The sequence below is a fragment of the Propithecus coquereli genome, unplaced genomic scaffold (genome assembly GCF_000956105.1).
Source record: "Propithecus coquereli isolate 6110/MARCELLA unplaced genomic scaffold, Pcoq_1.0 Scaffold567, whole genome shotgun sequence".
Classification (NCBI taxonomy): Eukaryota; Metazoa; Chordata; class Mammalia; order Primates; family Indriidae; genus Propithecus; species Propithecus coquereli.
Genome location: NW_012151585.1, coordinates 112,222 through 125,879, shown reverse-complemented (window position 1 = coordinate 125,879; position 13,658 = coordinate 112,222). Strand labels below are relative to the sequence as shown.

General features: G+C 59.7%; 2 protein-coding genes across 3 annotated transcripts in view; both read left to right on the top strand.

Annotated features, from left to right (window-relative positions):
* Positions 1-7,147, top strand: part of TBC1D10A (TBC1 domain family, member 10A) — a 29,415-nt gene extending 22,268 nt beyond the window's left edge. Inside the window, exons 4-10 of one of the 2 annotated variants that reach the window (XM_012658001.1) lie at positions 3,220-3,326; positions 4,019-4,133; positions 4,213-4,278; positions 4,920-5,109; positions 5,229-5,383; positions 6,300-6,378; positions 6,651-7,147. In XM_012658001.1, the coding sequence (XP_012513455.1) occupies positions 3,220-3,326; positions 4,019-4,133; positions 4,213-4,278; positions 4,920-5,109; positions 5,229-5,383; positions 6,300-6,378; positions 6,651-6,775 (837 nt within the window). In that variant the 3' untranslated portion in view covers positions 6,776-7,147. Of the gene's footprint in view, positions 1-3,219; positions 3,327-4,018; positions 4,134-4,212; positions 4,279-4,919; positions 5,110-5,228; positions 5,384-6,299 lie in introns of both variants that reach the window. The other variant, XM_012658000.1, reaches the window with a different exon arrangement.
* A 2,436-nt stretch (positions 7,148-9,583) lies between these two features.
* Positions 9,584-13,658, top strand: GATSL3 (GATS protein-like 3). The gene is made up of 9 exons (XM_012658002.1): positions 9,584-9,825; positions 10,419-10,489; positions 11,662-11,849; positions 11,930-12,062; positions 12,282-12,405; positions 12,853-12,966; positions 13,121-13,203; positions 13,288-13,382; positions 13,536-13,658. The coding sequence occupies exons 1-9, from the start codon at positions 9,713-9,715 to the stop codon at positions 13,602-13,604; spliced, it is 990 nt and encodes a 329-aa protein (XP_012513456.1). The 5' UTR covers positions 9,584-9,712; the 3' UTR covers positions 13,605-13,658.

Genomic DNA, 13,658 nt, shown 5'->3' with positions numbered 1-13,658 from the left:
GTGCTCACCTGGACATCAGCAGGATGAGCTGTCAATGGCTCCTCCAGTCACATGCCTGACTGCCCGGGTACCTGTGACTCCTGGAGGCTCTGCTCATTTGAGTCTGCAGCCCTGAGCAGCCCTCAATGGGATGGACAGACATGCTGCTCCCATTCCAGCTTCCTCTTGGTGACCACTCAGGTTTTGCTTCCTTATGCTCAGCGGGCTTTTGATCATCAGGAGAGGACACTCAGACCACTTCCTTGACTGAAGTCAGGGAAGCCCCTTTGGAAGCTTGCCTAGAGGGACCACAGGCCCCTCAACACTTCCTGGCCTCCCGTCCTCTACTCTTTCTCCTTCCTTATCCAAGCCTGGCCAGACACAGTCCACCTGTCTGGCTGGTGAGGTCATCAGCCCTGGGGGTGACAGAGCCAAACCAGTATCCCCAGGGGTCAAAGCCAGTCAGTGGCCAGAGAGGGTGCCCTCTGTAGTCAAGCCTCTCTGCCCCCACCTCCCTCCTGCCGCCTCTGCCCCATGGCTGGCCAGAGTGAAAAACCTCTCCATTCACTGAGCTGGCCAGCTCCTCCAGCTTGCTCCCCTAGGGAACTACAGGGAGGCTCTAGGCTTCCCTGGGGTCCCTAGCTTATCTGCCAGACCTTGCCCCAGGCATCAGGGTTTCTCCCAGGCCCTTGGGACTGGTGGCAGGCAGTGAGACAGCTGCCAGCCACCAGCTCTTTGTTGACCTGCCTCAAGCTTCAGATACTCCTATTCTGCTGAACACATTCTCTGAGAAGGGTGGGCAGGACAGGGCCAAGCAGCCTAGAGTTTCTGCTGTTGACCTGGAAAGGGTGAGAGCTATTTGCTGGTAGCACTTGGCCCTGGGGGTGGGGTCAGGGGAGCTGGTAGAGTGTTGGCTGAGGTAGCTCTGTATCAGGGGGATTGGATTATCCCCCAGGGCACCAATACCAGGCCCCACTAGAGCAGCACCTCTTGACTCCAGAGTCTTCTTCCCAGTGGCTACATCTCCTCCATTTTAAGGGGCTGCATCCTGGGCAGACTGGGAGGCTCGGGGTAGGAGCCTCATTCCCTGTGTCAGGTTGCCAGAGCCAGGCATGAGAGCCAAGAGTGTAGGCAGCCCGGCAGCCACCTGGTTGTTTAGTTCCACAGGTGTGAACACATCCATAGTAAGCACAGCAGCGTGCAGAGCTGTGTGCCTGTGTGGGCAGAGTGCTGTGTCCAGCGAGGAATAGGCCACCTCTGCGGGGTATGGAAGGTTGCTTTGCTGAGAAAGGAGGAGGTAGATTTGCTGACAAAGGTCTTCTCAATGCACTGAAGCTGAGTGACAGGGTCCTGCAGCAGTCCTGGGGGCGGAAGAGTGGTTCGTGAGCACCCCTGGAAGGACTTTGCCTGCAGGTGACCCAGAGGATGCCTGAGAAGCTATTTTGGGCACATGCGCCAAGGTGGGGTACAGTGAGAGGGCTGTGGTGGCCCCACATACCCGTTCCTGTGCTCCCTCCCCCTGCCAGGGCCCTCCATTCAACACGCCGTCCAGGTGGCCAACCCCAGCTGCAGCAGTCAGGGCGGGTTCTGTAGGTGCTGCCAGCTCCACATTCTCCTGGACTTGCTATTTCTTTCTCCTCCTTGAGCAGGCAGGACCTTCCTATCCTTTTTCACCCGGCTTTCTTCTCTGGCTTCCCCTCATGATGGTACCAGCACTCTCAGGCTGGTGGAGGCTGCAGGCCCACTGACTGCAGTACCTGCTCGTCCGCCAGCGCCCTTTCTCCCGACAGCTATGCCTTTTCCTTTCTCACCAATCCATGTGCAGCCGAGTACCTTGAGCTGCTGAGATACCAGACGAACACATCCTAGGAACTGACTTTTGGGGTTCTCAGATCCCTACTTCATGGAAACCACCAGGAGAATTTGTGGGGCCCTTTCTGACAAAAGCAAACCGCGCCGTGCTCAGACAGCACCCAGAAGCGCACAGGACACACGCAGGTCCCCATCTTGAGGGTGCTTACCCACGCCTTCTGCTGCGCGCCTGCTCCAGGGCGCTTTGTGGAGGCCCCAGCCACTCCCTACACCCTCCAGCCTTGAAGACCATCAGCCTTTCCCCTCAGTACACTCTCTAGTCAAGCTCCTGGCACGCTGGGTTCCTTAGCTTAATGCTGGGACACCCCCACCAAGGGGCACGAGAGGGAAAGGGGCTTGTATGAAGTCACCTGCTGGCCAGGGCTGGGGCCAGGGCCAGGGCCTGTGCCTACTTGGTGCCTCAGCAAACGCTGAGGACCTGGCCTCCCTCGCATGGGCCTTCCCTGTTGCTGCCCCTGCCCTGCAGGCAACTTGTACTTACTCTGCATCCCTGTTCAGCCCTCTGGGTTTCCTTCCTAGTTAATTTTTCTTTCCTTTTTTAAAATTGAGATATGAATGTATATAGAGTGAAATGCACAGATCTTGAGTGTGCAGTTCAATGAGTCTTGACAAATAATACACTTTCGTGGAACCAGCATGCAAATCAAGGTAGAGAACATTTCAAATGACCGAGAAACGATTTTTCTTTTTGTAATGGTTTCATTGTTTTTATAAAGGTACACATGCTAAAATGTTCACAGAAGTTCAAATAAAAGAGTAAAACTTTGTTGAAGTCCAGCACCCAGACAAGCATCTGAGGTTAATGGTTTGACAGATGTCATGTCCTTCTAGACAGCGCCCTGTGCCAATCACTCACACACACCCCTCCCTGATAGGTGATGCCACCTGCACAGGGAGGTGAGTAGCGGAGGAGCTGGGATTGATAGCTCTGAGTCGGAGCTGGCTTCAATTCCAGCTCCACCATTTTTTGAGCCACGAGGCCTTGGGCAAGTGAGTTTAGTTGACACTCAGGTTTTTTTTGTTGTTGTTTTTGCGTTATGGTCTGAATTCTCGGTTTTCTCGTCTGTGAATCGGGTGTTGTGATAGGACCTGCCTTAGGGGGTTGAGGAGAGGAGTCAGTGAGGCCCACAGGTGCTCCATACTCAGTTCGGCTTGTGGCTCAGAGATGTATAACAGATGGTAGTTATTGCTTTGACAAGGAGCCTTCCATCTGAAGCTGTCCTCAGGAAGGCCCAGTCCATGATAGGACTGCGTGGGCATAGCCTTGGTGCAGGGCTCCTGCAATACCTGGGTCGGCCCAGGTTCTATCAGGAGTGGCTCCCTCCATCCTCCACAGCCCCTAATGTGTGCCTTTGCCCTTGCTTCCAGGAGCTGGACATGTCCCCTGGGGACCCCAAGTGGCTGGATGTGATTGAGCGTGACCTGCACCGGCAGTTCCCTTTCCACGAGATGTTTGTGTCCCGGGGGGGTCACGGGTGAGCAGGCTGGGCTTTGTGGGCTGGGAAGTGGCTGTAGGCCCAGTTTCTCAGGGGGCAGAGGAAGTACAAGTGTGAGGATATCTCAGAGGTCCAGAAGCCAAGTGCCCAAATCTCCACTGTCAGCATCCCCTCTTTTTGGTTTGAGTCTGAGAGGTGCTCTCAGCATCTCCTCTTACCTCTGGGGCAGCTTTCATCGACTCCCCAGAGTACTATAGCTTGCTCAGCCTGGCCCTCTTCTGGAAACAGTTTTTGCTGGGGAGAAAGAGGGTTGAGGGAGTTGGGTGGGTGGAGGGTCTGCAGCAGGGGTGAGATGGGGCAGCCAAGAGGACTAAGACAGACACCTGGGCCAAAGCTGGCCTGGCCAAGGGGCCACAGCTGCTGTGTGAGGGGCCTCCACTTTTGGCCCCCAACACATCCCCACCCTGTGCTGCATCCTGCCCTGGCCCTGCTTCCTCTTTGAGCCCTTGCCCTCACCTGTCATGGGGAGCCCCGCCCCAGCACTTTCCTCCGGTCATGTGGGTGCCCATATGCTGCAGTGGGAGACTGACTCCTTGGTGACCACAGCAGGTCACCTCCCCTCTCCAGGGAAGTGCAGATTCTGAGGCAGGTCTGATCCAGTGGGACAGAGGTGAGAGCAGTGGGTAGCAGAGTCACACCTGTCATTGCTGCCCTGCCTGGCCTCTCCACAGCCAGCAGGACCTGTTCCGCGTGCTGAAGGCCTACACGCTGTACCGGCCTGAGGAGGGCTACTGCCAGGCCCAGGCTCCCATCGCCGCCGTCCTGCTCATGCACATGCCTGCTGAGGTACCACCAAGCCCTGGGAGAGCAGGGGGGCTGGTGGGGAACCCCCAGTGGCAAGGCCTCACATCTCTCTCGCCCACAGCAAGCCTTCTGGTGCCTGGTACAGATCTGTGAGAAGTACCTTCCCGGCTACTACAGTGAGAAACTGGTGAGTGCCCACTAGGCCCACACCCTCTGTGGCCCCTCCAGGCCTTTCTCTCCACAGCAACTCCCGCCTAGGGCCTTCTGTTGCCCACAGGCTAAGTCCCAAGGCCTGCCAGGTCGGGTCTCTTGGGCTCTGCCATCATCAAGTTCCACACTCACCTCCATCTCCGCCTCCTGCCGCTCTGGCCACTTGGTGGGACTGAAGTTCCTCCAGGGCACCAGGTTCGGGGCCTAGGCTCAAACCTCTGCCTGGAAGCTCTGTTCCCCTCACTGTCCCGCTGTCCCTGGAAAACTCCTTTGCCTCAGCTTTCAGCCCTCAGGGAGCTTCTTTGACCCTGACAGGCACATGTTCCAACACATGCTCAAGAACATTCCTGTTCCTGCCTTGTCCCGGGCACTCAGCCCCCTCCCCTTCCCCGCATTCTCATTGTGCTCATGTGCCGCTTCTCACTGAGTTACACGAAGGGGACAGCTGTCTCTGCTTTGTTCATTGTTGTATCCCAGCACCCTGTATCTGGCACCCTGCAGGGAGCAGCCGCCCGAGGAATGAACAAGTGCCTGTCTGATGCTGGGCGCTGGGGTGTAGTCCCTGCCCTGGCTCCTGCAGGCCAGGGTCATGGCCCCGTGGCCTCCATGTCCCCCTAGGAGGCGATCCAGCTGGATGGGGAGATACTCTTCTCACTGCTGCAGAAAGTGTCACCGGTGGCCCACAAGCACCTCAGCCGGCAGAAGATCGACCCGCTGCTCTACATGACAGAGTGGTTCATGTGCGCCTTCGCACGCACCTTGCCCTGGAGCTCCGTTCTGCGCGTCTGGGACATGTTCTTCTGTGAAGGTACCAGCCAGGACTGGAAGGAGTGGCCCCGCCCCCAGCCAGCCCACAGGCAGCTTCTCTTTCCAGAGAAAGCCCCTAAAGGCCCCTTGCATTCACCACCTGCCCCCCCGCCCCTGCAGGGGTCAAGATCATCTTCCGGGTGGGACTGGTGCTGCTGAAGCACGCGCTGGGCTCCCCCGAGAAGGTCAAAGCCTGCCAGGGCCAGTACGAGACAATCGAGCGACTGCGGAGCCTCAGCCCCAAGATCATGCAGGAGGCCTTCCTGGTCCAGGAGGTATGGCCCACACCTGGCCCTCGCCAGAAGGGAGGGGGAGACGTGGGTGTCCTTTGGAGGACAGCCTGGTAATTCTCTGCCCCTGGGTCACCTGTGCCAGGCCCGCTGCTCAGCAGCCCAGTAGGGTGTGGGTGGACCTCATCCTCCTGTCCGGGTGAGGAGTGTGGGGCACAGGGAAGCCTAGCTTTGCAGGGCTTGCCTTATCTGAGCCAGCCGGGAAGGAAGAGGAGTGGTGACCTGTCATCCTCTCTTCCTCACTGGTACCTCATTCCCAGCTTTGGCTCTATTATTCCCTTTTTTCTTTCCTTATGGCTACTTGTCTCTTAGGGGCTGTAATGAGGTGACACACGCACAGCCAGCTTCTCTGGGTTGAGGCGAGGGCCAGGCTGGGGGCAGGGCTGATGCCAGTGTGTGGGGCAGAAGCAGAAGAGCAATGGCCTGTTTTACACCTGCTTCTCCCAATAGCTGCTGAGGGCTGTGGCAGCACCCCCATTTCACACGTGAGGAAATGGAGGCACAGAGGCAGGGTCACAAAGCAGTCTCCCCCAGAGTCACCCAGCCAGAAGGTGATGGAGCTGGAATTTGAGCCCAGGCAGCCAGGCTGCCCTGGGCAGTATTGGGGACAGAGAGCAGGTTTTGCCCTGCCTGAGCCTTACCTCTCGTGCCTCACAGTGGGGCAGGCGGACTCATGAATTGTAGGCAGCATTATCCTCAGAGGCAGAGGGTCTCAAGTGTCTGGCTCACCTGGCTTCAGCTCTGGGACTTGTGACCACAGCTTGGGACTAGACCTGTGTCCTTCCTGGGGTCAGCATTTGGTTGTCAGGGCTGGAGGATGCTGAGGGACAGGGGAGACCCCGGCTGGGAAGAAGGGGAAGGTCCTTCTTTCTGGTGCCCACCTGCCTGTCACCCTCTGCAGGTGGTAGAGTTGCCGGTGACAGAGCGCCAGATTGAGCGTGAGCATCTCATCCAGCTGCGGCGCTGGCAGGAGACCCGAGGTGAGCTGCAGTGCCGCTCCCCGCCCAGGCTGCATGGTGCCAAGGCCATCCTGGATGCAGAACCCGGCCCCCGGCCTGCCCTGCAGCCTTCACCATCCATCCGCCTGCCCCCAGATGCCCCCCTCCCAAGTTCCAAAGCCAAGCCCAAGCCACCCAAGCAGGTCCAGAAGGAGCAGCGGAAGCGGACAAAGGCGAGTGGGCAGCTGGATAAGACCCCAGCCCCAAATCAAGCCATGGTGGTGGCTGCTGCAGGAGATGCATGTCCCCCACAGGATGTGTCCCCAAAGGACCCAGCACCCCAGGACCTGGCACCCCAGGACCCAGCCCCTCAAGACTCGGCTCCCCAGGACTCAGCCCACCACCACTCCCAGGAGAGCCTGACGTCCCAAGAGAGTGAGGATACCTACTTGTAACCCCAGCAGCTCAGGCCTCCGGGACGGGGTCTCCACACACCTACATGATTCATGGACTGACACTGCAGGCCCACCCTCTGAGGGCCCAGCCGCCTGGCTGCGGAGTTGGGAGAGAGTCTGGCTGGCCCAGCACAGATTCTGCCTGAGCCTCCTTATTTATTTTCTCTAGAGTGGAGCTCGGGCTAGCCCAGCCAGGGCAGGCAGAAGCCAGGACTGAGTGGGTGGGGCCTCACTCAGCCCCCTCCTCCTAGGGGGATGGTCCCCAGGGCTAGGGTACTGGCGTGAGGGGAGAGGGTTGGGTGCTCTTTGTAAAATAGAAACATGGTTTTGTACAGAAATAAACAGGCTTGTGTAGACCTGGTGTGCAGCTAGGGACTGGGCAGGGGGTGCCACCCTGTTGCGTAGCATCTCTTCTCCATGCCCTGCAGAGGCCCCCTTGCTGGGCCCTAGCCCAGTACCACAGCCTCTCTGAGAAGTACCTGTGCCAGAGGACATGCCACGTCCAGGGCCAGCCCCTGTTCTTAGCCCCCAGTTTTACTCACCCCATCCCTACTGCCCCATGTCCACCTTCTGCCATGGATGAGGGGCACCAGGGCTGGAGCCCAGTGCTGGGGCAGGGCAGGGCATGCTCCCCAGGTCTTGGTTCCTACCCATCACTGAGAGGGAGGAGGCTCCTTAAGGAAGAGGTTTTAGGGTCTTGCTCCTCCAAGGCCTGGGCAGGATGCCACTCCAGGCCCCAGTAAGCTTCTGAGCACTGGTTCTGGGCCGGGGCTGGCAGCAGGAGGGAGCACCACACATGTCTTCACATCCTCAGCCCAGGCCTCGGTCAGAGGCAGAGCAGTGAGGGGAGAAGTCTGCGTCCTTGATAAAATGCTGCCTTGCATTAACTGAGCACTTGCCACATGCCAGGCTGGACTGGTTGTGTCACATGGCTGATCAGGTAGGTTTTGTTATCCCCATTTTACAGACAAGGAAATGGGAGCTGAGTGGGAAAGGAACCTCCCCCGAGAGAGGAAAGCCAAGCCAGATTTGCACCCGGAGCCCTCACTCAGCTCCCTCTCCTGGCCGGGGTTCCAGGTGACCTGACTGCCACTGAGGGCCCCGGCAGGCCTGCGGTCACAACCTGATGACTGGCAAGGGCGAGGACAGGGTGTCTCTGGGAAAGGCCCCCCTTCTGCTGAGGAAGCAGCTTTTCCAGTCAAACAATAGCGGCTGTTCTTGGCAGACACCGAGCTGGGCCAGGCCGTAGGGGAAGGGGTGGGGGAGGGAGGAGCAGAGCCTCCCTGGGAGCTTTCAGGCATCGCCTTGGCCTGGAACATCCCGTCCTGGTACAGCTGGGGATACCGAGGCCTAGGGAGGTAAAGGGTCAAAAGAGACCATCAGGGCAGGCCACCCCACTCCTGCCCCCTACCCCTCACCCCTGTGATGCCCCACCCCATCAGTACCTGCCATTGACAAGATGGGCTTAGCCTTTGAGAAACTCTCCTCCTTTCCCTAGTCCTCCAGGGGACAGGCCAGGATGTGGCGGCTGTACAGTGTTCCACAGGAATGTGCTGAGACTGAGAGTCCAGGGAGGAGGCTTAGCTTGTTTTTAATCTGCCTATGGTGGAGGATCCAGAGCAGGCAGATGGCCTGCTCAGGCCTGCTGGGTCCCAATCAGGCCTGAGGCCTGCTTTAACCTGCTTGGTGCAAAGCCTCAGCTCTGAGGCCTCAGGTGCTCGGGCCAGACAAGGGACCCCTGGAGCATGGCTGGCCCCCTACTATGGAGCCAACTTGGGCATGCTGATGCCTGCTCAGCCTTGGGGTCTTAGACGTGCAGAGGCCTGATAAGATCTGGGGTGTCTGCCAGTGCTGGGGGCCACCCTGGGCCTGAAGCAAGTTTAGATGTGCTCAGGCCTCTTGGGTTCTGTTAATGGCTGCAGGCTTTGGGGAGACCTTGGCAGGGCTCCAGTCCCAGGCCTAAGGTCTGAGTATCCAGTGAGCCTCACCTGTGTGGCCTGACCCTCAAAGTCTGTGCCCTGGGCATTCCTGGCTCAAGCACTCCTGGGCTTGGTTTGTATTGTGGGACCTCAAGCCCTTAGGCCTGGGCCCCCTTCAGTCCCCTACCCCAAAGTATGTTGCTCTTGCAGAGGTGGCTAGGACTCTCCTATGTCTGTGCCCCTGGTGGGGAGCCTTCTACTCTGAGAGTTGAGTGAGAGGAACGAGTAGGGCACCAGGCCAGGTTCATCTTATCAGCCTACTCACAAAGCGGGGGAGGGGTATGCATCAATACCAATTCTGGGTTGTCGGCCCTGCCACCTGCTGAGCCACGAAAGGAAGGAGAAAGGTGCCACTGTTGGAAGCGAATCACAGGTTCTACTGAGGTGTACAGCGAATCTCTGCCCCTCCACGCTCCGGGGATTTTGGGGCAGCGTTCGGGTCCCAGCTGAGCTCCGGTTCGTTTCATCTGAGTCTCAATGACCTCAGTCATAAGACCCACGTGTGAGCCTGAACGACAGAAGTGACCCCCAGCTTCCGGGATGCTCCCACCCCAGCGCTGCTGGCGTCTTGCGGAAAGGGCGGAGCCCAGGGAGGGGGCGCGGCAGGGGCGGGGCATGGAGGAGGCGGGGGGTGGGGTCAGGCGGTGATTCGGCAGCCAATGCTAAAGGGGCGGAGCCATCGGGGCCGGCTCTGTGAGCTGCAAAGCGAGGTGAGGACCTGGTGTTGGAAGGGGGCGTGGTCACCCATAGGCCTCGCCTCACGCGGGGCGTGGCTGTCAGGGAGCGGGTCGCAGCGCTGGGCTGGGCGGGTCTGCCATGTAGCAGGCGGCGTGGACACGGCCGCTCAGCGGCGCCTTTAAATCCTCGGCACCACCCCCGCCGCCCCGCCTCCCGCGCGGCCTGGGTCTAGTTTGCTTCGGGGTCGGGTCCGCGCGAGCTGCGATGGAGCTGCACATCCTAGAGCACCGGGTGCGGGTGCTGAGCCTCGCCCGCCCCGGTCTCTGGCTCTACACCCACCCGCTCATCAAGCTGCTTTTCCTGCCCCACCGCAGCCGGTGCGCGCCCGGGTTCGAGGGCACAGATGGGGTTTGGGGGCTCTGCTGTGGCTCCGGGCTAGGGTCGGAGGATTGGGACCGCCGCGAGGCAGGCGGGCGGGAGCGGGAGGGGAGGGCTCTGCTCCTCCGGCCGCCATCCGGCCTGGGCCTACCCTCCCTGGGACCGCCGCCTATCCGGCCCCCTCCCAGGGCCAAGGCACAAACAGCTTGGGGTCAGCAGTGCTTAACTCTGAGTGGTGTCAAATGGGGGCATTGCTACCTGGCCACTGCGGAGACCTCCTTCCAAGACTCCTCCCTTAAGGTCAGAGACGCTGGACTAGGGGGCCCAAGGTCCAACGCCCCTGGGGCTGTTGCCGCGGCGTGAGCCTCTCCCTCCAGGAATGGATGGCGGAGGGCTCCTGGGGAGGTCGGGAGGCGGAAAATAAGTCCGCGGGATAGGGCCCACGCTCCATTGCCCTGGGAAGGAAGTTGAGCCTTCAGGGGGCGAGAAGGCGCCCGGCGGGGGTCTCTCAGGGACATCTCTCATAGATGTCCACTGCCGCCACCCCCTAGTTCTCCGCCCCAAGCTGAAGATGCTCCCCACCCCCAACCAGGTGCAACTTCTTCAGCCTGACGGAGACCCCTGAGGATTACACGCTCATGGTGGACGAGGAGGGCTTTAAAGGTGGGGGCTGGTCTGCGAAGGGGGAGCACGGGAGGGGCTTGTCTTGCTCCCCTCTTCAGTATTCTCACCATGTGTTGGGATCCGCCCCAAGAGCTCGGGCCTTAAAAGCATATGGATCAGGGTTCAAATGCTACTCCACCGCTCACTGGCTATGTGCCCTTCCCCACGCTGAGCTGTTTCCTCTTATGTAAAATGGGTACAGTTATGGTTCTGATATAATAGGGTCCCATGAGGGCTTTATACACTTAAAACCCGTGGGGGGCCGTGTATGAGGGGCACTTAGCAGTCTCAGGCTAGCGGCGGGGCTGCAGTTATGGTTCCCTGTGGCTGTTACAACCCCCTGGACATTATTTCCTCCCGGATTTATCTCCTTGGTTTGGGTCCCGCCGCCTCCTCTGCTGTCTGGGAACTCTCGGAGCTGAGGGTTGAGGAAGGAATGCAGGACAGGCAGCCATCCCAGGGCAGGGTCCTGGAGGCCTCCTAGCTGTGCTTGGGTGAACAGCAGCCACCCTGGACCTGGCCCCTGCTCAGGGCTGGACACCAGCCTGGTCCCTCCCTGGGCCCTGGAGCAGACGTCTGGCTCCTACCCCTGCTGGCCTGGCCCGTCCTCACAGGCCTGGAGTCTCAGGCCAGCCAACTGAGCTTGGCCTCTCCCCGCCCTGCTCCACTTCAGGCCTTAGTTTCCCTGTTTGTACTGCAGGAAAGTCTGAGTTTGCACAAGGGGAGGGGGAATACCCAGCCAACCCCCATCTGCTGGTGCCCCCTGGTGGTGCCATGTGGTGTAGAGCCTCTGCTAACCCACAGAATACACTATCATGAGGTAGATAATTGTCATCCCATTTTACAGATGAGGAAACAGACTCAAATCACTTGCCCCAGGTCACATGGCAAGTAAATAGCAAAGCTGGGATTCGAACCCAGGTCTGTCTGAATCTGGAGCTCTGGTCTTAAACAGGAAGTTTCAATCCCCAGCAGGCCGGCACTTGAAGCACTTCTCAGTCTTTGCATATGTACAGACATCAGGAGCAGAAACGGGGGGAGATAGCCCTAGTCTCCAGACCTGCCCTTACCTTGATAGAGCCCTCCAAGGCACAGACAGAGAAACTGAGGCTCAGAGAGGGGCAGGGGCCAGCCCTGCAGGCCCTGACTAGGCATGTGCACCCTACCCACAGAGCTACCTCCATCCGAGTTCCTGCAAGTGGCTGAGGCCACATGGCTGGTGCTGAACGTGTCATCTCACAGTGGTGCAGCGGTACAGGCTGCTGGGGTCACCAAGATCGCCCGCTCAGTCATCGCGCCTTTTGCTGAGCACCACGTGTCTGTGCTGATGCTGTCCACTTACCAGACGGACTTCATCCTGGTAAGTTTCCCACTGGTGCAGGGCAGGGTAGGTGTGGGTGTCTGGGGACCCACGTGACGTTTCACCTGCCTGTGCCCCAGGTACGGGAGCAGGACCTGTCCGTGGTGATCCACACGCTGGCCCAGGAATTCGACATTTACCGTGAGGTGGGCGGGGAGCCTGTGCCTGTGGCCAGGGATGATTCCACCAACGGCTTTCCCCGAGCCCAGCATGGTGAGGGCCACCCCCTGACACCCAAACTTAGGCAGGGCCTCCTCTTCCCACTGGGGCCTGTCCCCTGTGCGGGTGGGTCTGTGGATGTGGGGAGACCAGCTGACACTGTCTGTCTCAGGAGATGGGCCCCAAGGGCCTGCTCCTGCAGAGCATGGCCCATCCCCGAGTGGCCACCAGGGGGTGCCCCAGCCCACGGATGCCCTGGTCCCTCCTGAGCAGGGCCCAGCCCCACGGTGCATCCCATCGAGAGCCCACAGAACCGCTTCTGTGTCCTCACTCTGGACCCTGAGACATTGCCAGCCATCGCCACCACCCTCATCGATGTCCTTTTCTACTCGCACAGGTGGGCTTTGTTTGCATTTTGTCTCTGTCCTCACACCACTGTTTGCTATGCCGTGTCCCACTGCCTTCCGGTCTGTGCCTTGTTCTGTGTCTTGGGGTTCCTGATAGCCAATCATGCCCACTTGTCCTTCACTGACCTTTGGGGAAGGTCCCAACCCCAAAGCTGGAGTTCTCTCCTGCGGTATTAGCAGAGCCACCCCTGAGCTGTGCCCTGATCCCACCTTCTGCCCCGGGGTCCTTTGTCTTTGGCACAGGCAGGGTTCATCATCCTCCCTCCTTCCTGCCCACAACTTCCAGAGGGCTGGGCCCTTGCACAGCGGAGCAGAGACAAGAGGGCCTGCCCAGGCCATCTGTGCCAGCCCCTTCCCAGGGGTCTGGAGGCTGAGTGGGAGGAGGTGGAGTGGGCTGGGTGCCTGGCAGAGCCCTTGTACCTCCTGTTCCTCCCCAGCACCCCCAAGGAGGCAGCCTCTGGCAGTCCTGAACCCAGCTCCATTCCGTTCTTTGCCTTCTCTCTCATCGAGGGCTATATCTCCATTGTCATGGACGCTGAGACGCAGAAAAAGTATGTGACCCTTGATCCCCGGGCCACAGACCCTAAGCAGCCCTGGGGAGGGGGACGTGGTTAGACCCTGAGATCAGTTGGCAGACCTCCCCAGGGGCTCACGGTATGGCACGGCAGATGGGGTGCCCTGCCCACCAGCCACCTGCCTCCCTAGGTTCCCCAGCGACCTCCTGCTGACCAGCTCATCCGGGGAGCTCTGGAGGATGGTGCGCATCGGTGGACAGCCCCTGGGCTTTGGTGAGGGCTGCTCCCTGGGTTGGGGGTTCAGGAGGGCCTCTGGGCGACTGGGGTGAGCCACATGCACCCCTCCTCGACACTCAGATGAATGTGGGATCGTGGCCCAGATCGCAGGCCCCCTGGCTGCTGCCGACATCTCTGCCTACTACATCAGCACCTTCAACTTTGACCACGCCCTGGTGAGCACCGCAGGCTGGGGTTGGGGGCTCGTGCAGGGACAGTGAGGCCCAAAAATGTGGGTGGGCAGGAGGGGGTCTCAGCTAGGCCAGGAAGTTGGGGTATCCCTGGCCTACTTCAGCTCTCACTGTTCCCTCCCACTTACATGCCCACAGGTACCTGAGGATGGTATTGGCAGTGTCATCGAGGTCCTCCAGCAACGGCAGGAGGGCCTGGCCTCCTGAGGCCTGTGGGCAGCAGAGCAGCCTCTCTGTGTCTCCTTGTCTCCAGGTTTCCAG

Bases quoted from the DNA above. Each gene is read 5' to 3' on its own strand.
- GATSL3 (XM_012658002.1), top strand. From the start codon at position 9,713: ATGGAGCTGCACATCCTAGAGCACCGGGTGCGGGTGCTGAGCCTCGCC. The intron at 12,063-12,281 runs GTGAGGGCCACC...CCTCCTGAGCAG, and splicing joins CTTTCCCCGAGCCCAGCATG to GGCCCAGCCCCACGGTGCAT. The intron at 13,204-13,287 runs GTGAGGGCTGCT...CTCGACACTCAG, and splicing joins TGGACAGCCCCTGGGCTTTG to ATGAATGTGGGATCGTGGCC.